This window comes from Carcharodon carcharias, chromosome 5 (assembly GCF_017639515.1).
Source record: "Carcharodon carcharias isolate sCarCar2 chromosome 5, sCarCar2.pri, whole genome shotgun sequence".
Taxonomy (NCBI): Eukaryota; Metazoa; Chordata; class Chondrichthyes; order Lamniformes; family Lamnidae; genus Carcharodon; species Carcharodon carcharias.
In genome coordinates, this window is record NC_054471.1 from 17,660,503 (window position 1) to 17,684,911 (window position 24,409).

General features: G+C 45.2%; 1 protein-coding gene across 1 annotated transcript in view; it reads left to right on the top strand.

The window, feature by feature from the left end:
• Positions 1-24,409, top strand: part of LOC121278118 (dynein heavy chain 8, axonemal-like) — a 2,067,071-nt gene that overhangs the window by 267,250 nt on the left and 1,775,412 nt on the right. The window contains 3 exon segments of the mRNA XM_041188205.1: positions 5,054-5,161; positions 5,250-5,351; positions 20,032-20,178. Coding sequence (XP_041044139.1) covers positions 5,054-5,161; positions 5,250-5,351; positions 20,032-20,178 — 357 coding nt within the window.

Genomic DNA, 24,409 nt, shown 5'->3' on the forward strand with positions numbered 1-24,409 from the left:
AACTTCAAATTATTTGCGTGGTTTTTGAACTAACAGAGAGACACAAAATGTGCAGTCAAATTAGTATATTTGTTACAACAATATTTATGTAAATTCAGGATTTCTAGCTATTCATGCATCAAAATGTTTAACAGAATCCAAACTTCTCACTCTGGAAAAAGCTACATAAAGCTGTTAATGTAAACCGACCTATGAATATAAATACAAATTTGTCAGAGTCTCGCCTTGTGTCCGTTCCTAGATGTGAAAGTCTATTCAGGAACTGTCTCCTCTTGAGTAGAAGAGACGGATTTACTTCAGGTATGCTCAATATTATTTGAGGAACAAACACTCTATTATTCTGGAATCTGCCTGCAATAGTTTCAGCATCTTTCATCACAGGAAACAGTTGCATAATTACCTATCCTATTCCATGACAATGTCCTTGTTTAGGATTCACCTTTTTTAGCAACTGATCCTTCCTTGAGTCTAGGTTTGTGTGGTTACACGCCCAATGGAGTTAGACTGCGGGGAAACCCTGGCGGGCATACACTGTTACTATTCACTTTGTCTATAGAATCAACGGTGATGTATTTCTAATTCACCTGACAGCTATTCCAAAACATTTTCATTCAAATTGAATGAGTGTTAATTTATAACACAAAGAATAGCTTTTGAATAATAAGTTGTATCAACTAATTGTCTTTGCCATGTTGTCACACTTAACTAATTCCTTCATCTCATCCACCCCTCCCATATTACCCTCCCATGCCATCTACATGCCATGCCATTACAATCTTCCCATGCCATTCCCACCCTCCCATACCATTCCCATTCCTTCCAATTCCATCTATTCCATGCAACAATTCCCTCCCATTCCATTCCCATTCCATACCATTCCATCCTTCCCATGCTGTCCCTCTCACGACATTCTAATCTCATCACTCTAACTGAACAGGATCTGTCCTGCCTGAATTAAACACAAGGCCACACTGACTCATAAAATGGAACAGGATCTCAGCCTCACTCCTTAACAAGGGAGAGGGTGAAGTAGGGAGGTCCCTTCTTGGATCATAAAATCACAGAATTTTAATGGCACAGAAGGAGGCCATTCAGCCCATCATGACTGCACCAGCTCTCCAAATGAGCATTATGACCATTGCCCTTGCTTTACCCCGCACCCCTGCACATTGTTTGTATTCAAATAATCATCTAATGCCCTCTTGAATGCCTTGATTGAACCTGTCTCAACCACACTTCCAGGGAGTGCATTCCAAACCCAAACCACTCAAGTGAAAAAGTTTTTCCTCATATCACATTTGCTTCCTTTGCAAGTCACTTTAAATCTGTGCTCTCTCATTCTTGATCCTATTCAGATTCACAGAATCACACAGTGCAGAAGAGGCCCTTCAGCCCATTGAGTCTGCACCGACACGTGAGAAACATCTGACCTACCCAGCTAACCCCATTTACCAGCACTTGGCCCATAGCCTTATGATGTGTCAAGTGCTCATCCAGGCACTTTTTAAAGGATGTGAGGCAACCCGTCTCCACCACCCACCTAGGCAGCGCTTTCCAGACTGTCACCACCCTCTGGATAAAAATGTTTTTCCTCACATCCCCCCAAAACCTCCTGCCCTCACCTTGAACTTATGTCCCCTTGTGACTGATCCTTCAACTAAGGGGAACAGCTGTTCCCTATCCACCCTGTCCATGCCCCTCATAATCTTGTACACCTCGATCAGGTCGCCCCTCAGTCTTCCCTGCTCCAACGAAAATAACCCAAGTCTATACAACCTCTCTTCATAACTTAAATGTTTCATCCCAGGCAACATCCTGGTGAATCTCCTCTGTATCCCCTCCAGTGTAATCACATCCTTCCTATAATGTGGTGACGAGAACTTCACACAGTACTCCAGCTGTGGCCTCACCAAGGTTCTGTACAACTCCAACATAACCTCCCTACTTTTGTAATCTATGCCTTGATTGATAAAGGCAAGTGTCCCATATGCCATTTTCACCACCCCACTAACATGCCCCTCCGCCTTCAGAGATCTATGGACACACATGCCAAGGTCCCTTTGTTCCTCAGAATTTCTTAGTGTCATGCCACTCATTGAATACTTCCTTGTCAAATTACTCCTTCCAAAGTGTAACACCTCACACTTTTCAGGGTTAAGTTCCATCTGCCACTTATCTGCCCATTTGACCATCCTGTCTATATTTTCCTGTAGCTCAAGACACTCAATGTTACCGTTAACCACCCAGCAAATCTTTGTGTCATCCGCAAATTGACTAATCCTACACCCCACATAGTCATCAATGTCGTTTATATAAATGACGAACATTAGGGGACCCAGCGCAGATCCCTGTGGTATGCCACTGGTCACTGGCTTCCAGTCACGAAAGCATCCTTCTGTCATCACCCTCTGCTCCTACAACTAAGCCAATTTTGAATCCAGCTTTATCAAATTCCCTTGTATCCCATATGCATTTGCCTTCTTTATAAGTCTCCTATCTGGGACCTTGACAAAGGCTTTGCTGAAATCCGTATAAACTACATCAACTGCACTACCCTCATTGACACACCTGGTCACCTCCTCAAAAAATTCAATCAAATTTGTTAGGCATGACCCCCCTCTGACAAAGCCAAGCTGACTACCCCTGATCAAACCTTGCCTCTCCAAGTGGAGATAGATTCTCTCCTTCAATAGTTTCCCTACCACTGACGTGAGACTCACTGGTCTGCAGTTCCCTGGCTTATCTCTACAACCCTTCTTAATTAATGGAACCAAATTGTCTGTTGTCCAGTCCTCTGGCACCTCCCTTTGTGGCCAAAGAGGAATTAAAAATTTGGGTCAGAGCCCCTGCGATCTCCTCCCTTGCCTCCCTTAGCAGTCTGGGACACAAATCATCTGGACCTGGATGTTTGTCCACTTTTAAGCCTGCCAACACCTCCAATACCTTCTCACTCCCTATATCAATTTGCTCAAGAGCCTGCAGCCTCTCTCCCCGAGCTCGATACCTTCATTCTCATTCTCTTGGGTGAAGATGGATATGAAGTATTTACGAGCGGGAATGGCTTCTCCCTATCTACTCTGTCCAGCCTCCCCATGATTTTGAACATTTCTCTCAAATGTCCTCTTAGCCTTCTTCTCTCAAAGTAGAACAGTCCCAACCTCTCCAATCTATCTTAGCAACTGAAGTTTCTCATTCCTGGAACCATTCTTGTAAACCTCTTCTGCACTCTCTCCAACATGTTCACATTCTCCCTATAATGTGGCACCCAGAATTGTACACAATACCCCAGCTGAGGTCTAACAAGTGTCTTATATAAATTCAGCATAACCTCCTTATTCTTGTACTCTATGCACCTATTAATTAAACCCAGGATACTATATGCTTTATTAACTGCTCTCTCCACCTGCCCTGCCACCCACAATGATCTATGCACATATATTCCCAGGCCTTTCTGCTCCTGGACCCTTCAAAATTTCACCCCTTATTTTCTATTGTCTGTCCAAGTTTTTCCTACCAAAATGCATCATCTCACACTTCTCCGCATTGAACTTCATCTGCCACCTAGCTGCCCAATCTACCAACTTGTCTCCGTCCTTTTGAAGTTCCATACTGTCCTCCTCACAGTTTACAACACCCCTAAGCTTCGTATCATCCGCAAGCTTTGAAATTGTCCCCTGCACACCAAAATCTAGATCATTAATATGTATCAGGAAAAGCAAGGGCCCCTATACCGACCCCTGGGGAACTCCAGTACAAACCTTCTTTTAGCCTGAAAAATACCAATTGACCATCACTCTCTGTTTCCTAATTTTCAGCCAATTTTGTATCCATGTTGCTACTGTCCCTTTAATTCCATGAACAATTACTTTTCTCACAAGTCTGTTGTGTGGCACTGTATCTAAAACCTTTTGAAAGTCCATGTACACCACATCAGAAGCATTACCTTCATCGACCTCTTCAATAAACTCCAGCAAGTTAGTTAAACACAATTTCCCCTTTAGAAATCCAAGCTGGATCTTCCTTATCAACTAATATTTATCCATTTGACTACTAATTCTATCCCACATAATTGTTTCTAGAATCTTGCCCACCACTGAAGTTAAACTGACTGGTCTGTAATTGCTGGGCTTATCCTTACAATCTTTTTTGAACAAGGGCATAATGTTTGCAATTCTCCAGTCCTTTGGCACCTCCCCTGGGTCTAGGGAGGACTGAAATATTATGGCCAGTGCCCCTGCAATTTCTACTCTCACTTCCTTCAATATCCTTTCATGCATCTGATCCTACTGTGCATCATGCATCCATCCTACTGCAACGCTGGACTGTGAGCATTTGTTGCTGAGGTGATCCCAGATATTGTCTTCATGCTAACACATTTTATTGTCACCAGAGGGAGATGGTGGGAAAATGAATCCTGGCGCTTCTAGCTGATTTCTGCCCCAGCTTTTAAAAATATAGCCTTCATGACTATCAGAGAGAATCTGCATCTCTTCGCACACACATAGGTTCCGCCTTTGCATTGGGACAGCAACACACTGACTGTTGGCAGCTGCACATGTGTCACATGCTCCATCCTCTGTTCAACAGTATAAATTCCATCACATTTCTACTGCTCTTTAGCTCGGAAGAAGAATCATACGAACTTGAAACATTAACTCTGCTTCTCTCTCCACAGAAGCTGCCAGACCTGCTGAGCTTTTGCAGCATTTTTTATATTTGTTTTAGATTTCCAGCATCTGTAGTATTTTGCTTTTATCTCTGTGCAACCCATGTGCCTCTGCAGCCAGGCACCGCCCATCAAATGGACTCACCAGCTTTTTTTTATTTGTTCATGGGATCTGGGCATTGCTGGCTCGGTCAGCATTTATTAACCATCCCTAACTGCCCTTGAGAAGGTGGTGGTGAGCTGCCTTCTTGAACCACGGCAGTCCATGATCCCTTAAACTGACTACTCAAAGCAGTCTGGACAGACAAAAACTGAATATTATTATTGTTATAAGTATTTTTGTCTTCTAGTATAACAATCACAGTTATGTAATAATTTAATTTGCAGGTGACTATGACGAAAGGTGTTCCAAATTTGATAAATGCAATTCAAATGATCCACAATGTGTCAAGATACTACAACACCTCACAGCAGATGACCTCCCTATTTATTAAGGTAGATACCTTCATCTACTTCTGAATGTAATCTTTGAATCCATCAGCATTTTGGTAATTGTGCTATGATTGTATGTTACTGGCTTTAGGTCACAAACCAAATGGTTACAGCTTGTAAGGAATATATCACTGAGGATGGTAGCACACGTGTGTGGGACCAGGATTCTGAAGTCATTATTCGAAAAGTGGAGGTAAAACTTACTGTAATGTTAATTCTACTTAAGGTCTTTATAGTATTAACGGCTGCATGAATTGCCACTCTCTGGTGGCAGACTACATAAGAATTTATGAAGTAAAAACAAAAAATGCTGGAAAAACTCAGCAGGTCTGGCAGCATCTGTGGATAGAGGGAAAGAGTTTATGTTTCAAGTCCATATGACTTCTTCAGAGCTGAAAAGAGGTAGAAATGTTATGTATTTTGTACTGTGGAGCAAAATAGAAGGTCAGGGATAAGTGGGAGCTCAGGAGAGGTTTGACAAAGATGTCATGGATATAAGATAAAGGGAGTGTTAATGACCGTGTTGAAGACTAAGAAAGGTGTTAAGGCCTAAAGGTCAGCTGGCAGAATGTGTTAATAGCAAAATAAGAGTCAGTGCTCTCTGAAAGCAAAACATAAGAACAAGTTACAGGCTGGTCCTGTGGGAGGAGGGGGTTGGGGAAAAAAAGAGAAAAGAGAAAAAAATCAAAATGGTGGACAGTGTTCATGGTCTGAAGTTGTTGAACTCAGTGTTAAGCCCGGAAAGTTGTAATGTGCCTAATGGGAAGATGAGGTGCTTTCCCTCCAGTTTGCATTGGGCTTCACTGGAACATTGCAGAAGGCCAAGTACAGAAATATGAGCATGAGTGCAAGATGGTGAAGTGAAATGGCAAGCGACAGGAAAGACTAGCCATATAAATACTGTGGCTACAAAACAGGTCAGAGGCTAGAAATTGTGCAACGAGTAGCTCACTTCTTGACTCCCCAAAGCCTGTCCATCATCTGCAAGGCACAAGTCAGGAGTGTAATGGAATATGCCCCACTTACCTGGATGAGTACAGCTCTCACCACACTCAAGAAGCTTGACAACATCCAGGGCAAAGTAGCCCACTTTATTGGCACCATAACCACGTTCACACCCTCCACCACCGACGCACAGTAGCAGTAGTGTGTACCATCTACAAGATGCACTGCAGGAATTCACCAAGGCTCCTTCAGCAGCACCTTCCAAGCACCTGCACATTACCACCTAGAAGGACAAGGGCAACAGATAGTTGGGAACACCACCACCTGGAAGTTCTCCCCCAAGCCACTCACCATCGTGACTTGGAAATATATCACTATTCCTTCACCGTTGCTGGATCAAAATCCTGGAACTCCTTTCCTAACAGCACTATGGGTGTACCTACATCACATGGACAGCAGCAGTTCAAGAAGGCAGCTCACCACCACCTTCTCAAGGGCAACTAGGGATGGGCTATAAATGCTGGCCCAGCCAGCGAATCCCACATCCCATAAAAGGGTACAAAAAGTCTCCTAACTCCACACAGTTCGCTTTTACCTCCTTCGCAAAATCCACAAACAGAACTGTCCCGGTAGACCCATCATATCCCTGTTCCTGCCCCATAAAACACATTTCTTCCTACCTTGACTTCGTTCTCTCTCCCCTTGTCCAGGCTTTTCCCACCTACATTCGCGATTCCTCTGATGCTCTATGTCATATCAACAATTTCATGTTTCCTGGCCCTGACTGCCTCTTCTTCACCATGAATGTCCAAACTGTCTACACCTCTATCCCCACTAGGATTTATTTTTATTTATTCATTTTTAAATGTTTTTTTACCGAAACCCACCTCCTCCCCAACAAACACGGCCATCTGCCACTGGTTTCACAGAGCACTGACCCTTATTCTGATATTAACACATCCTGATCCTACCTTTATGCCAATTTTATCACTTTCTTTAATGTTTACCACTACAGTTAACTCTCCCTTTGACTTGTGTCCATGACATCTCTGTCAATCTCTCCTTAGCTCCCACCTATCCCTAACTTTCTATCTTGCTCCACCTGCTCCACCTCTCTTCAACAGTATAAAATCTGTCACATTTCTACTTCTCTTTCGCTTTGAAAATGTCATACGGACTCGAAACATTAACCCTGTTTCTCTTTCCACAGATGCTGCCAGACCTGCTAAGTTTTCCCAGCACTTTTTGTTTTTATTACTTAACAGACACAGTTTACCGTAAAAAAATTTAATGGAATACATTTTGCGAAAACAAAATACTCCTTAAATGGTTAGATTTTAATTGATAAACAAGAGCAGATGTATGAGATTATTATGCAATTGGGTGACTTTAATCTACATATAAACTGGAAAAATCAGATTGGCAGTAATTGCCTAGATGAGGTGTTCATTAGAGGTTTTTGTGTTAGTTTCTCAATGCAGCATGCTCTGGAACCAACCAGAGAGCAGATTATATTAGACTTGGTAGTGTGTAATGACCTCCGAGTAAAGGCACCCCTAGACATAGTAGCGGCCACAATATGATGAAAGCTGAGCTAGCTGAAGCGAACCGAGGATAGATCCATAGAAAAGCAGTGGTACTCATTTAAGGGTATATTTTCTATAAGTATTTTAAGAATAAGTATTTTCCTACTATCACGAAAATTTCTATAGGGAGGACCCACCATCCGTGGTTATCTAAACAAGTTAGAGAAAGTATTAAACTTAGGGAAAAATCAAAGAACTGCGCAAGGATGAGTGGCAGGTCAAATGATTGGTCAGAATATAAATAACAGGAGAGTATGACTCAAAGGTTAATCAGGAGAAAGAAATTAGAGTATAAGAAGAAGCTAGCAATAAATGTAAAAATGGACAGCAAAAGTTTCTATAGGTATTTAAAAAGGAAAAGATTAAGTGAAATGAGTGTTGATCCTCAAGAGAGTGAGAATGGAGAGTTAATAGTAGATAATAATGAAATAACTCATGAAATGAACAAATATTTTGCTTCTGTCTTCACTATAGAAGATACAAAAATGTTCCAGTAATAGCTGTAAATCAGGAGGCGGAAGGGAGAGGGAAACTTGGTGAAATTACACACACTAGGGAAGCGGTACTGAACAAACTGTAGGAGCCACAGGCCGACAAGTCTCCGGGTCCAGATAGGCTTCATCCTAGAGTCTTATAAGAGGTGGCTAATGAGGCAGTAGATGTAAAAACAAAAAGTGCTGGAAAAACTCAGCAGGTCAGACAGCATCTGTGGAGAGAAAGACACAGTTAACGTTTCAAGTCTGTATGACACTGGGCAGAATTTTCTGGCTGACATGTGGGTGGCGGAGCCTGTACATCAGCGCTTAAAATGTCGCATGAGCGTCCCGACGTCAGCACGTGCCATCGCGATATTTAGGTCGGCAGGCACGCTATGCAGTGCGACGTGTGCCTGCCATTAATTAAAGGTCTTGTTAAGGCACTTAACTTGCCAATTGGCGAGGATTTTGAGGGGGCCATGTGAACTTCGGCTCGGCGCACGAACCCAACGGGCAGGCGGGTAGGTGATTTTTTTAATCAAAACTCATGTACTGGCGGGATATGTGGGCTCAGAGGAGTTGTTCATGTTTTTCATGAAGTATTTAATGCAGAAAGTGTTTTAAATGTGCCTGTGTGATTGTTAGCAGTTCAGATCGATTTCCAAGAGCTTTCTGTGTACTTTGAAGCTTCAGCTCACCAGTCTGCAGACAGTAATCTTTTGGGCCTGAAGCTTTCCAGAGGCCTCCATTTAGCCTGTGTAAGGGTTCTGACATCTTCACTGGAGGCAGCTCCTCTGAGGAGGAAGGGAGGGAGAGAATAAGGAGGCCAGGAGTGGACAATCAGCCGCTAGGGTAGCCACCTTTGGGAGGCCAGGCGCAGGCACAAGGGGTGCAGGGCCAAGAGGTTGTCCAAGGTGGAAGGGGCCAGAGAAGATCCTGCTGCCAGGGTACACAGGTGGCGAAGCAGATACCTCAATATGACTGAGGTGCCGTGCCAAAGGAGGTTCCGTCTGTCAAGGGAGACAGTCAACTATATCTGTCAGATGATTGGCCCTGAGATCTCCCCTAACTGTGTGGGTGGACACCCCATGCCAGTGGCTCTGAAGCTCACAGGTGCCCTCCACTTTTTTGCCTCTGGCTCCTTCTTGGGCTCGGTGGGTGATCTTTGTGTTATCTCCCAATCAGCTGTCCACACTTGTGTTAAGCATGTTACAGATGCTCTGTTCAGACGGGCATTGATCTTCATCCTCTTCCGATGCGACCAGGCAAGTCAGGAACAGCGAGCCAGAGGCTTTGCGGTCATTGCTGGCTTCCCCCTGCATCCAGTACACATGTTGCCATCAAGGTGCCAGCAGGCGAGCTCGGTGCCTTCGTCAACAGGAAGGGTTTCCAATCCATGAACATGCAGATAGTGTGTGATCACAGGATGCAGATTCTGCAAATTTGTGCAAGGTACCCAGGCAGCTCCCACGACGCCTCATCCTCAGACACTCCCAGGTGCTGGCACTCTTCAGTGCTCCGGCTCGGCTGAGTGGTTGGCTGGTGGGTGACAAGGGCTATCCCCTCCGAAGGTGGCTCATGATGCCACTCTGCCATCCAAAAACAGAAGCTGAGGAGCACTACAGTAGGAGCCACGACTCCACGAGGGCTGTGGTGGAGAGAGCCATTGGTCTTCTCAAGATGTGCTTCTGTTGCCTAGACCGCTCAGGGGCCGCACTCCAGTATCCCCCAAATCGCGTCTCTGATAATTGTAGCATGCTGCGCTCTGCACAATCTTGTGCTGGAAAGGGAGGGTGCAGTTGATGATGAAGACCTTGATGCAGTGGATGAGGCTGCACATAATGAATCCAGCAGTGGCTCAGAGGATGAGGAAGCACAGGGTGATGATGAGGGGCAGCACGCCGACCCGCTACTACACCAAGGAGGCAGGGATACCTGGGACAATTTAATCCAGTGAACCTTCAGCTAGCTCCACACACGTCGATCAGCAGGAGCAGCATTGCCTGGCACTTCCACATGTGGCACTTAGGTGCTACATCTTCCACCTCATCAGCTGTAACTAAGGGCTTAATGCAGAAACATCAATGTCCACTCAAACACTCATCAGATGTCTGTGAAACATACAAATGCAGCACAAAGGAAACACCCTCAGCCATGGTCCAAAAACTGGACTTTATTCAGTCCAACATCAAACACAAATGTCTCTCTTACAAACCTAACTATTTGTTCCCCAATCTAAGGCCAACACAAAATCACCAGTGACATACCCATGGAGTGCCTAATGTGCCTTATGCTTTCGTTTGTGGGTGCTTCGTCTGGGCGCCGCCTCATCACTCGGAGTGGCTTGTGAGACAGCCTGCTGACTCTGCTGTCCTGTTGGCGTTGATTACCTTGGCGGGTGTCCTCTGGCCCGTGGAGCCTGTGATGGCCCCGCCTGGGAGGGAGTGACCAATTCCAGAATTGGCACCTCCCCAGTTGTTGCAGCCTCAACAGATGCAACGGTCACTGTCAGAGGGGACGAGGAGCTGCTGCCTTCATCTGGAGCGCCCTGAGAGGAGATCGCAGTGACGACAGGCAGCTGCTGCACTGACGTGAGGTCACATTGGACCTCCCTGCTCACCGCAGATGCATGGGCACCGAGCGCCGACACTTAGTTCCCAGAACATCTCCCACATTGGGAATGGCCACCTGTGGCCATTACTGCTGTGAGGGCTTGCAGGTCAGAGAGTAACCCAATCAGTAGACTCTCAATCCGATCAAAGCCCCTCTCCATGAGAGTCACCAATCTCTCAGTGGAGGAAGCATGAAGCTCTGTCCTGAGGTTCATGCCTTCACTTATACTCTGCCTGGACTCCTCCACGCAGAGACCAACTGAAGCACACCCTCAATCAACCCTGCCAGATGCTCCCACAAATCCTGCCGCTTGTCCTGCAGCTGCTGCATTGGTGACATCTCCAGAGGCACATCATCAGTGCCAGACTCAGCATGTGCCTGGTCCCCTGCAGTCCTCCAGCTACTGACGCCATCGGCATTCTCTGTTCCTACCATCTCCTCCAGCGATTGTGAAGTGCCCTCTCCACTGTGACCCGGGCATTAGCTGACGTTACATTCCCCACCGAAGTGTTTGTTGCTGCGATGGTGCCTGGCTAGCTGAAATGATGTGCCACAAGTTGCACGTCTTGGCCCTCAGGTGTGGAGAGGGGGCTCCGGACTTGTTGGCTGCGGCCATGCGATGGTGGTGCTTAAATTAACAACAAGGACAGTGCATTAGTTGGTGTTCAGTCAGTAACACCTTTCATCCTTTACCCCACCAACCCCCTGCCTCATAAGTCGCTCATCCTTCAAGGATGAAGGGTGGGCAAACAAATAGTGACCATGCTTACATCAGCCTTAATGGTTGAGGAGAAGATGGGTTCTCCCCGCAGCATATGTTGGTGTTTGTCACATTTGAGTAGTCTGGGGGCAACCTGCAGGGGAGGCAGCTAGATACATACTCAGAACTCCAACACATGTCTTATTGATGGTGATGAGATGGTAGGGGAGCCTCAAGATGTCGTGGCCAAGAGCCATCTGCTGGCCTTGGTGCCACACCTAGTTGAGCCTCCTTGCCATGGGCGCTAAGACCCATGTGTTATTCAAAATGATGGACACCGAATGTGTCCAAGGTGTCCGTTGGGGGAGGGGGTTGGAACCAGCCATACTATCTTCTGCGGACTGATCACCAGTAGTGTGGACAGGAGCCGCTGGAGGCCTCAGATGAGCCTCTGTGGTTGGGGTGCGGCGTGCGCGTGCAGAGTACATGAGCGATCAGCCCCAATAAATCCTCTTCTCTGCTCTGCAGACAAAAATCGAACACAATCTCAGGGAGCGCCAGAGGACTGGCGGTGGGCACGTCATACTCCAGCGCCTCACCACCTACGTGGAGCAGGCCATGGAGCTGGGGAGGAGGCAGGCGGCCAGGGCGGCAAGGGCAGCAGGTGGCAGCGAGGCTGGGATGTAGCGGCCAGGTATTTGAGGGCCACAGTCCCATCCATTCTGTCTCCCCACCATTCAAACCACTGATGGTTGCTGCAATCGTTAATGCTGCAACACTGCTCATTTACAGACTGATATAGTCAGACTTGTGGGTCATACACAAAGATCTCTCGTCCCGTGTCTTCAGCACCTTCCAAAGTCACCTTATCCCATTTGTGACCACTACCCCATGGCCTAACATGCCATTGCTGCTGCACAGCCAAAGACTTATTACATCTTAGGAGAGTTTGTACCTCTACCACCCTTTCAGCCAGTGCGTCCCACATTACTCTGTCCAAAAGGTCCTCAGCACCTCACCTGTCAACGTCATGGCGCTCAAATTAAATAAATGCCACCACGTTAGTCATCCCTGCGCCAGGGATGTTGCCTTCTGTCCACCCATTCTATGCCCCTCATAATGGTATGAAGGTCAATAATGGGACCTGTCAATCTCCTGTGGTCCACTGCAAATGTCTCAAATGTTCACAATGTTTCCTCATCACTGCAACTCTCCAGGCCAGCATGCATCCAGGTCAGGTACCTCTGCACTCTCCCCACTCCAATGCCACATAATGTTCCATGTGGCATTCCTTAGGCCTTCTGACCAGTCTGTCTGTATGCATGTCAAATGTCTGGGCATCCTCTTGACTATTTTCCAACCCACCAATGTTCGTCTCCTTGAGGCTCCCCTTCCACCATCTCATCACCATCAATAAGACATGTGTTGGAGTTCTGAGTATGTATCTAGCTGCCTCCCCTGCAGGTTGCCCCCAGACTACTCAAATGTGACAAACACCAACATATGCTGCGGGGAGAACCCATCTTCTCCTCAACCATTAAGGCTGATGTAAGCATGGTCACTATTTGTTTGCCCACCCAGCATGTGCCAAATGCCCAATGCAGTAACGACAGTAAGACGTGGGGGGTGTGACATGGTACTCACCCTTCCAGAGCGCAACAAATCATTGAATCGCATGCGGCACTGTATCCCTGTGCGCCGCACATCGTCATGGGCGCTTACTGCCTTCCCCACCTCCTGCCACACCTGCCTGGTGATATGGGGGGCCCTCCTCCTCCCATCCTCTGGATACAAAATATCCCGACGGTTGGACACCTCTTCGATGAGGACAGCAAGGCTTGCATCTGAGAAGCGAGGGGCACAGTGGCCCCCCGCTGGCCTATCCTGCAGCCTGCCCCCCTTCTCTTCCTCCTCCTCCTGTGCCACCCTCTGTCAGTGGCCATGGTGCACTGCCTCAATGAGGCTGCCTGGCCACTCTTCATACAGACTGCCAGGTCTCCATTGGAACCGGCGGTCTGAGCACGCCCGCCACTGCAACGATTTTCCCATTCTACACGCGAGTCGCTAACCCACTGGGCAGGCCTTAATTGTCCCGCCTGCGCAAAATGGCGGCGCAGCCCATTTCTGCGGCAGTAATCAGCTGCCCACTCGCCACCGAGTCGGTCGGGCCCGCCCGCCAGTCAGGGGCAAAATTCTGCCCATTAACTCTGTCTTTTTCTCCACAGATGCTGTCAGTCCTGCTGAGCTTTTGCAGCGCCTTTTGTTTTTGTTTCAGATTTCCATCATCTGCAGTAGTTTGCCTGTATTACATGAGGCAGTAGGTGCATTGTTGTTAATTTTCCAACATTCCCTAGATTCTAGAAAGGTTCCATCAAACTATGAAGTAGCAAATATAACCCCTCTATTCAGGAAGAGAGGGAGGCAGAAAACAGGAAAGTATAGGCCAGTTAGCTTGATGTTTGCCATGGGGAAGGTATTAGAATCCATCATTAAAGAGGTTGTAGCTGGGCTGAGAAACTGAAGGTCAGCATGGCTTTTGTGAAAGAGAAATCATGTTTAACCAATTTATTAGAGTTCTTTGAAAGTGTACCATGTGTTCTGGATAAAGAGGAGCTTGTAAACTTACTGTACTTAGATTTCCAGAAGGCATCTGATAAGGTGCCACATCAAAGGTTATTGCTGAAAATAAAATCTTATGGTGTAGGCGTAATATGTTGGCATGGACAGTAGATTTACTGCCTGGCAGAAAACAGAGAGCAGAATCTTCTGCCTGTTGGGTGGGCTGGTCAGGAGCGGGTGTGGGCAGGTGTGGAGCCGAACATCGCCTGCAATCGGCTGCGCACCGTCATTTTACATGGCCGGGCCAATTAAGGCCCACCCATCTTGATGCACGCTGGGTAGCGCTCAGCTCTACCTTTGCGGGCTGGGGGGAGGTGGAAGAGTAAGAGCTTCGCACATGTGCGTGAAACAGCGCAGAAATCTCCCTGAGGCACAGAGCTGTTTCAGGGAGATTAATTTCATATGTAAACTTTGAGTTAAAGGGACAAAAAGTTATTCAGACATGTCCCCTCATGTGCCAGTGTCACATGAGCTGGGACATGTTTATGAAGTGAGCACAATTTATTTATTAATTTAATGAAACCTTCATGAAACCTCATCCCACCCGTGGATGAGGTTTCATGAAAAACTTGAAGGCTGCGTGGGCTCTCCATCTGCCTGCCAACCCTAAGGTTGGATGGGCAGCCCTGTCAATTACCTAAACTGGTTTATTAATGGTCTTAACAGGCCTTTGACAGTTTGGCGGGCGCGCAGACGCCTCTGTCGCGTGCCCGCCGAGCGAAAAGTCGGAATGACGTGCTGTGATTTTGGGACGCACCTACGTCACCACATGTCATTTTATGCATCGGCGTGCGGGGTCTACCCCCGCACACCAACGAGAAAATTCTGCCCTGAAGGTATGCATAAATGGGTTTTTTCTGATTAGCAGGATATGACGAGTGGAGTCCTGCAGGGGTCAATGCTGGGGCCTCAGCTTTCACAATTCACTTCAATGATTTATGTAAGGGAAGTGAAGGCTTGTTAGCTAAATTTGCAGATGACACAAAGATAGGAAGGAAAGTATGTTGTGAAGAAGCGATAAGGAGTTTGCAGACCAATAGAGATATGTTGAATAAGTGGGAAAAAATCTGGCTGCTGGGAAAATGTGAAGTTGTTCATTTTGGCAGGAAGAATAAACAAAAAGAGCATTATTTAAATGGAGAATGACTGCAGAATTCTAAGTTGCAGAGGGATCTAGGTGTTCTCATGCATGAGTCACATTAAGCTAGTACTCAGGTACAGCAATTAATTAAGAAGGCTAATGGAATGCTATCCTTTATTATGGGAGGAATTGAACATAAAACTAAGGATGTTATGCTTCAGTTATGCGGGGCCTTGGTGAGACCACATCTCAAATACCGTGTGCAGATATGGTCTCCTTATTTAAGAAAGGATGGAAATATTTTGGAGACGGTTCAGAAGAAGTTTGCTAGATTGATCCCTTGAATGAACGTGTTGTGTTATTGGGAAAGGTTGGACAGACTGGGCTTGTTTCCACTGGAGTTTAGAAGAGGAGTGACTTTATTGACATAAATAACATCCTGAAAGGTCTCAGCTCAGTGGATGTGGAAAGGGTGTTTCCTCTTGTGAGTGAGTCCAGAACTAGGGGACACTGTTTTAAAATTAGGGGTCACTCTTTTTAGGACAGAGATGAGGAAAATTATTTTCTCTCAGAAGGTCGTGTGACTTTGGAGCTCCCTGCCTCAGAAGGCAGGGTCATTGAATATTTTTAAGGCAGAGGTAGATAGGTTCTTGTTAGATAAAGGAATCAAAGTTGATCGGGCTTAGACGGAAATGTGTAATTCAAAACACAAACAAATCAGCCAAGATCTTATTGAATGGCAGAGCAGGCTCAAGGGGTTGAATGGCCTACTTCTGCTTCTATTTCATATGTTTACATATATATTCATATAACTAATGGGCTGGATACATTTGCCCGCAGCAGCATTAACAGCAAGTCACATTTATATAACACTTTGAATAATATAAAGCTTTCTAAGGAATTTTGCAGCAGCTCTTGGAGAGCTGCCGGCGAGTCAGATTGGCTGGCAGCTCTCCAGTCCCTCCTGCAACAGTGCTGCAGTGGCTGGAAGTGGGCCTGCACAGAGCTGCCAGAGCCTCAAGTGCCAGGAACGGGAGGCCAAGGCAAGTGTCAGGGGTCCCAATGCGAGGAGGGTAGGGAAGGCCTGAGGGGACATGAAGGAGAGGATTTTGGTCTCGGGATAGGCCGAGGGCCGAGAGAGGTCCAGAGATCAGTGGGCCTTAAGGGGAGGGTGTCCCCAGTCAGAAGCGGGCTTCTGATGGACATGCTTCCTTCCCGCCTGAGTTCAACCTTTCTTCATTTCCGGCTTTCCCCCTATCAATCTGTCATCTGCCCATTAGCCTAAAATTACAGGCTGAGCGGAAATTGGCCCTTAAGTGGCCATTAATTGGTTCCCCGGCCTCTGAACCTGCTAGGGGGTGCATAAAAATCTGGCTTAGATCTTGCCAGGCCTTTGAGCGGTGCTTCTAGGGGATATCTGAGTTTTCGCAAGTGTATTAACAGAAGGATGGTGACGTCAGGTAATGTGGACCCCTTAAAGACAGCAGGAGGAAATTCAATGATTGAAAATCAAAAATGGCACACTTTCTAAGTACACTATTTATATCAGTCTGCAGAGTAGAAGATGAGGATAAAATACCAGAACTAATAATGAAAACGCATTCAGGACTTAATTGGAGTAAATAAAAATGTCATGGAGGAAGTAATAAGACTAAGGATAGAAAAATCTCCAGGACCTAATGAGTTCCATCCCAAGGTATTAAAATAAGTAAATTGGGCACCTCAGTGTGGATGATGGTGCCTGGTGTTATCCCTTGATCGGTTCTTCCTCCTGGCTTCACATTTCATGGGTACTTTTCAATTTATACTGAACTTCCAGTTTGCAACTCTCTACCTTTCCAAACCAATCCAGGATCTTGCAATGACCCCTCTGCTGTAAGCAATTTCAGCCAGTAATGCCTTCTTTTTGAGATTTGTTGGACTCATCCTCCTATCAGATTGAAACAGGACATCAATTATTTCTCTGACTATCTGTAGGAGGAGTTGTTAAATCGTGGAGTGACTCTTCTCATTCTGCTCATCCATGTTTTCAACCTGTCTAACTGCTGTGGTACATGTAGCTTTAAAAATGGCAATTCCATGCAGCCTGCACAGTTAATTGGACAGCTCTTCCATCTGCTGGCTGTTAATCGTTTTTTGCTGATAAAATCTCATAGGAATACTTGTTGCCTGTCTGTATGTGTGGCAATCCACATTTCCACCCAATGTCCGGTTGATCAGTAAAATTCAGGTCAATGGCACAGTTCTAAAAAAAGTGCTAGTACAGAGCGACCTGGGCATTCACATGCACAATCTTTGAAGTTGGCAGGACATATTGAGAAAGTAACTAATTAACTAGATTGATTCCTGAGGTAAGAGAGTTATCTTACAATGAGAAGCTAAGTAAATTGGGTATATACTCTGGAGTTTAGGAGAATGAGAGATGATCTCTGTGTCCACAAGAGCTGGTCAGAGGCTGGGTATTCTGTAGCGAGTAACTCTACCTGACTGGGCAAAGCTTGCCCATTGTGTACAAAGTGCCATTCAGGAATGTGATTAATTACTGTCCACTTGCCTGGATGTGTGCAACTTCAACACCACTCAAGAAACTTGGCACCATTCTGGCTGAAGCAACCCATTCATTTGTTGCCTCATTCTCCACCAGTATAAACACTGACTCCCTCCACCACCAGCACAAATAACTTCAGTGTGCACCACCTACAAGGTGAACTGCAGCAACTTTCCAAGACTTCAATAACACCTTTCAAATCTTTAATCCCTGTCGTCCAGAAGAGAAAGGACAGCTGGTCCTTTAGAGGGAAAGGAAGGGCATCCAAATCTAGAGCTCCTTGGATAGTTAAAGATTTTAGAATTAAAAATGAAAGGAGAACAGTAGTACAGAAAGCACGGAGGAAAATTGGTAAAGGAAGTAAGAGCTGGTGCAGACTCAATCAGTGAAATGGTTTGCTCCTGTGCTGTAACAACCTATGAAGTTTAGCCAGACCAGGAGCCAATGTAGGTCAGCAAGCATCGGGTGATTGGTGAACTAGACTTGATGTGAGTTAGGTTGTAGGCAGCAGAGTTTTGGACAAGCATAAGTTTACAGAGGGTGTAAGGTAGGAGGCCAGCCAGCCAACTATTCAAATAGTTGAGTCTAAAGGTAATGAAGGCAATAATGAGGATTTCAGTAACGGATGAATTGAAGGAGGGAAAAGGTAGGCCTGATGGACTCAACACTCAACCTTCTGGCATAGAGGTTAATATACTAATAACTGATCTAATTTTCTATGACCATGTTCTCCATAGACCAGCAAAACATATCAGCTCGTAACTTCAGAGCTGCAGGGCAGCGTATCAGGGGGTATCCCAAAGATGCGCTGAGGAACCTCACTGTCCTCCCCCCAAAGAAATTCCCAGATAAGGAGGTTCAAACTTCCGAAGGGCAATTGCCCCACACTGGAAACCATCTGAAAATGCAATTTAAATTGCATACTTCGGATGGTTCCAACTGTCTTACAGCAATAGTTGCCCAGAAAATGTTAGAAGAATTAAAACCACACCTAGCTTGAGGGTAACTATTTCACTGACCAGCCCCAATGCCCCATGGAACATGCGACTACCTCCCACTTCACCCCTCCCAACCCCACCACCCCTGGGACGTCCACACAGGATCTACCCACACACACTGCTGACACCCCACTGGACCCACCCATTGCCCCCATCGCCCACTAGCCCCCCACAACCCCTTGACTAATGGACCCTGACCCTCCAAGGGATGTCCCTACCCCCAAACCGGCATGGGACCCGCTCCAATTGCAGACCCCACACCCAGCCTGCACCCTCCCCAACTCTAACCCCCCGACTGCACCCCCCAGACTGCACCCCCTGCCGACTGCACCCCTCCCACTGACCACCAGATGCTACCACACTTGCCTGGACCACCCGCCCCCACCCCCCCCCCCCCCCCCCCCCCCCCCACAATCCTGCCCACTTATCTTATACGCTTACCTTCTCCCTGGCTGGCCCTTTAAATTAACCTACCTTATGGCAGCTAGTGCCGTAATGAAGGGATGTGGCTTACTTACCTTCAACTGAGCTGCCCTCGACTGTGGACCTCTGGAACCTACTCCGCTGGAGTGATCTCATTGGCCTGAGTCAGAAGGTCCGGTGAGTTAGGATAGGCTGGATTTCGAGGTAAGTAATTACCAGCAGAGTGGCAATCTGATTCAATTGCTACTCTGCCAAAAGTTATGGCCTATCATGATCAGTATTAGTACTGAGACAGGACATCTGTTCTTTATGGTAAAGCAATTGAAAAAATAATTCCAGGTGGAAAAAGAGTGGAGGTCAATATGGAAGTTGATACAATGGAACTCAGCATTAGCATTTTTGATTGAGAGAACTAATCTGATTCACAAATCAAATGGTAGTTTACGTTCCACAGATCTGTCTAGGGGATCCAACTCTAAAGACAGATTTTCAGAATGTTCTGTTGAGGTATTTTATACTGTGAACATTTAGCAGGGCAGAAACATTCAACTGATCACTCTTAAACAATAAATTTAAGAGTACAATTTTCCAGTTACACTTTATCAGATAGTGCTATGAAAAATATAATGACCAGGACGACTAGGGATGCTGATCTGTGCATCCGCGTCTCCAAACAATGCCCACATGAAACAAAATACCATGTCAGGAGCATGGATTTGCTGAAATTAGTCTTCATGAATCCTTCCCTTTGAAGAATGAGAAAAATTCTACCAGGTAAATAATCTAATTTTTATTTTATGCCCATCTTTTTAATTTCAGTAGATGATAGAGATATGTAATAATCTTATTACTTGCTATGCAAACTTATTTTCTTGTTCTTTCAGGAATGTAAAAAATTGTTAGCAGAATATCGCAAATATTTTCAGAACACAAAGAAACACACAACTGAAACAGTGCGAGATACTCCATTTGATGTGTCAGAAATGTACATATTTGGTAAACTTGAAGTCTTCTGCAAAAGACTGGCAAAGGTAAAATGAAATCTAGGGAAAAATGTTTTGTAATGATAGATTTGTGTCCACCTGCTCAATACAAACTATTTTATAACTACAACCATATGGTAGCAACTCCTATTCCAATGATAGGAATTAGTGTTTTATGAATTATATTTGCATCTGGATCAATGAAAGTTAATTTAACTGCCATGTGAAAGATTTAAATAACAACCAATTTCAGATTTAATGGGACTAATTTTAATTGCAATATCCAATTGGCAAGTGGTTAAATTTTTAATGGAAAAATTGCCTCTACATTGATAATGCGCTACCATTACATCTCCAGTTTTCTGAGTCGCTCTAGTTGTCTGCAAGAAGGTTTCATAACTACTTTGAAAAATTGATGTTTTTTTATATTTTTGGGGAATATTGCGTTATTCTGTGAAAAAGATTATGGCCTGAATTTTTCAGACGGCGGGCAGGCTTGGTGGGAGCTGGTGGGGGCTGTCGGGGAGCTGATCGCTGCCCGCAATCGGCTCTCTGCTGCCATTTTACTCAGGTGGGCCAATTAAGGCCCTCCCAGCTTAATATGCAAGCTGTAGTGCTCAGCACTACCTGTGTAGGCAGGGGGATGAGGGAGAATTGGGGCCAGCGAAAGAGTGCTTCAATCTCCCTGAGGCAACTCCATGCCTCAGGGAGATTGAATCAATGTCCAAAAAAATTAAATTAAAAGTTTAAAAATTTATTTAAACATGTCCCCTCATGTGACTGTGTCATGTGAGATGGGACATGTTTTTATATTTAGGAAAAAAAATGTATTTATTTCATAAAAGCTTTAGGAAACCTCATCCCGCTCATCGATGAGGTTTCCTAAAAAACGCAAAGGCCACTTGGCCTTTTCGCCTGCCCACCAACCTTAAGGTTGGATGGGCAGCGTTATGAATGACATCAATTACTTTCTTTTTGGCCTTAATAGGTTGTTTACATATCGGTGGGCACACAGCCAACTCCAGCATGCGCCCGCCGAACAAAATATTGTGGGACTGCTGATAACATCAGGATGCACGCCCAATGTCATCATGCGTCCTTTTATGCATTGGCAAGTCGGGCCCACCCCCACATGCCGATTGAAAAATCCTGCCCTATGTGTGTGTCTGTGTGCAATTGTGTGTGTGTGTGTGTGTGTGTGTCCATGATTTAATTAAGCTGGGCAGAGATTAACAGGAGACAGGTTGTCTGGAGCACTTGAAAACATAAAAAGGATAGCGGTGTTAGCTTTGAGGTACAAGTGAATAGGTTAGATCTAATATTTGCATTTTTAGATAAATGGAGAGTTTGTTTGAATATCAAAGGGGAGTCAGAGGTACAAGGAGACATGTTTGCATCTTGCAGGAGTTCCATAGGTAAATGGAAGCTGGGATATTATATTTTATTGACCCAAAAGCATATACAAGATGGAAACATGAACAAGCTTATATTATGAAGGTTTTGTGTTACAAAGAGATGTGAAAACAATGGAACCTGAGATGAAAGCGGAACAAAGGTATTTTAGAGTTACCGTGTAGAGCTGTTTTGAGGTGTAGCTGTTGTGCTGGGGCTGTAGCTATTTGAGCTGTTGGGCTTTTGAGCTGTGAGATGTAGTACCTGGAGCTATAGCTGGAGCTGTGGCTGAGAGAGGATGCAGTTTGAATCAACCATCTAGTCAAGCCAGAAAATTCTTGGGCTGAAGAAAGCAGTTTTATTCTGAAGTTTGGATTTTCACAGTAGGGTGGAAGAGAGTAACAGGTCATGTTGACTGCCTTTATTAAAGCTAAAGCTGTTTGCCTTGGGTAATATTACTGGATTTTTAAAAGTTAAACATTTATAAGAGAATGTTGCCTGGATGGTGTTTACTTGTGCGCCTGACCAAGTAGAGAATCTTTTTGTGGGAATGTTTTGTAAGAATACGTTTAACTGTGTACCTGTAATTTTGTGTGCTTAAGTTTTCTTTTATTCTAGTTAATAAAACTGTTACTTTTAAATTTTAATATTCCATTGATCTGATGAAATCAGTACATCCCCTTCTTGTTTACAGAATACAAGTAAAAGGGCATGGCCCGTAAGCCAAATTTGGGATTTGGTTTGTGCAGCAATTAACAGTGGCTGTGGTCATAACACTACATATAAACCAGCTTCCTATGACACTATTAGGACCCCAAGCTATGTAAGACAAAACCATGAATCCCACATGTTGCCCAGTCCTACCATAAAACATAATAGCATTGGTCTATTCAAAGCAGATGAGTGGATAATAGATTCTGTGTGATTTTGCATAGAATATGCTGCACATAAATAGACCATCTTGGCCATTGGTGTTTATAATGAATACAAGTCTCCTCCAATCCCATCATCATTATCTCAGACTTTTGACACATCTTTCTATTTTCTATCCTCTCATGTGCTTGTCTGGTTTTCTTTTGAAAGCTTCTTAGTTATTTGCCTTAACTACTTCCTTGGGCCATGATTTCTGCATTCTAACCACACTCTGAGTAGAGAAATTCTTCTTGTTTCCTTATTGGATCATGTAGGAACTATCTTGTATTGTGATTTTAATTTTCCCTATATTGACTGGGAACTTAGTGTTAGGGGTTTGGATGGCGCAGAATTGTAGATATGTAGATGGTCCAACTAGGGAAGGGGCAATACTGGACCTGGTATTAGGGAATGAACCCGGCCAGGTGGTCGAAGTTTCAGTAGCAGAGCATTTCAGGAAAAGGGACCATAATTCAGTAAGTTTCATGGTACTGGTGGATAAGGATAACAGGAGTCCTCGGGTTAAGGTTCTTAATTGGGGGAAGGCTAATTATAACAATATTAAACAGGAACTGAGGAATCTAGACTGGAGGCGGATGTTTGAGGGCAAATGAACAACAGACATGTGGGGGGCTTTCAATTGTCAGTTGATAAGAATTCAGGACTGGCATGTTCCTGCTCGGATGAAGGATAAGTATGGCAAGTTTCAAGAACCTTGGATAACGAAGGATATTGTGAGATTAGTCAAAAAGAAAAGGGAAGCATTTGTAAGGGCTCGAAGGCTGGGAACAGATGAAGCCCGTGGGGAAAATAAAGAAAGTAGGAAGAAGTTTAAGCAAGGAGTCTGGAGGGCTAAAAGGGGTCATGAAAACTCATTGGCAACCAGGATTAAGGAAAATCCCAAGGCCTTTTATACATATGGAAAAAGCAAGAGGGTAGCCAGAGAAAGGGTAGGCCCACTCAGGGACAGAGGTGGGAACCTGTATGTGGAGCCAGAAGAAATGGGAGAGATACTAAATGAGTACTTCTCATCAGTATTCACCAAAGAGAAGGACTTAGCAGTCAATTGGTCTAGGGAAGAGTGTGTAGATAGCCTGGATCATGTTGAGATCAAAAAAGAGGAGGTGTTAGGCGTCTTGAAGAATATTAAGGTGGATAAGTCCCCAGGGCCAGATGGGATCTACTCCCGAGTATTGAGGGAGGCAAGGGAGGAGATTGCTGGGGCCTTGACAGAAATCTTTGTATCCTCACTGGCTACGGGTGAGGTACCAGAGGACTGGAGAATTGCCAATGTTGTTCCATTGTTTAAGGAGTGTAGCAGGGATAATCTAGGAAATTATAGGCCGGTGAGCCTTACGTTAGTGGTAGGGAAATTATTGGAGAAGATTCTTTTTGACAGGATTTACTACCATTTGGAAGCAAATGGGCGTATTAGTGAGAGGCTGCATGGTTTTGTGAAGGGGAGGTCGTGTCTCATTAACTTGATTGAGTTTTTTGAGGAAGTGACAAAGACGATCGACAATGGAAGGGCAGTGGATGTTATCTACGTGGATTTCAGTAAGGCCTTTGACAAGGTCCCTCATGGCAGACTGGTACAGAAGGTAAAGTCGCACGGGATCAGAGGTGAGCTGACAAGATGGATACAGAATTGGCTTGACAGAGGGTAGCAGTGGAAGGGTGCCTTTCAGAATGGAGAGCTGTGACTAGTGGTGTTCTGCAAGGATCAGTGCTGGGACCTTTGCTGTTTGGAGCATACGTAAATGATTTGGAAGAAAATGTAACTGGGCTAATTAGTAAGTTTGCAGATGATACGAAGGTTGGAGGAGTTGCAGATAGTGAAGAGGATTGTCAAAGGATACAACGGGATATAGATCGGTTGGAGACTTGGGTGAAGAAATGGCAGATGGAGTTTAATCCGGACAAATGCGAGATAATGCATTTTGGAAGGTCTAATAGAGGTAGGAATTATACAGTA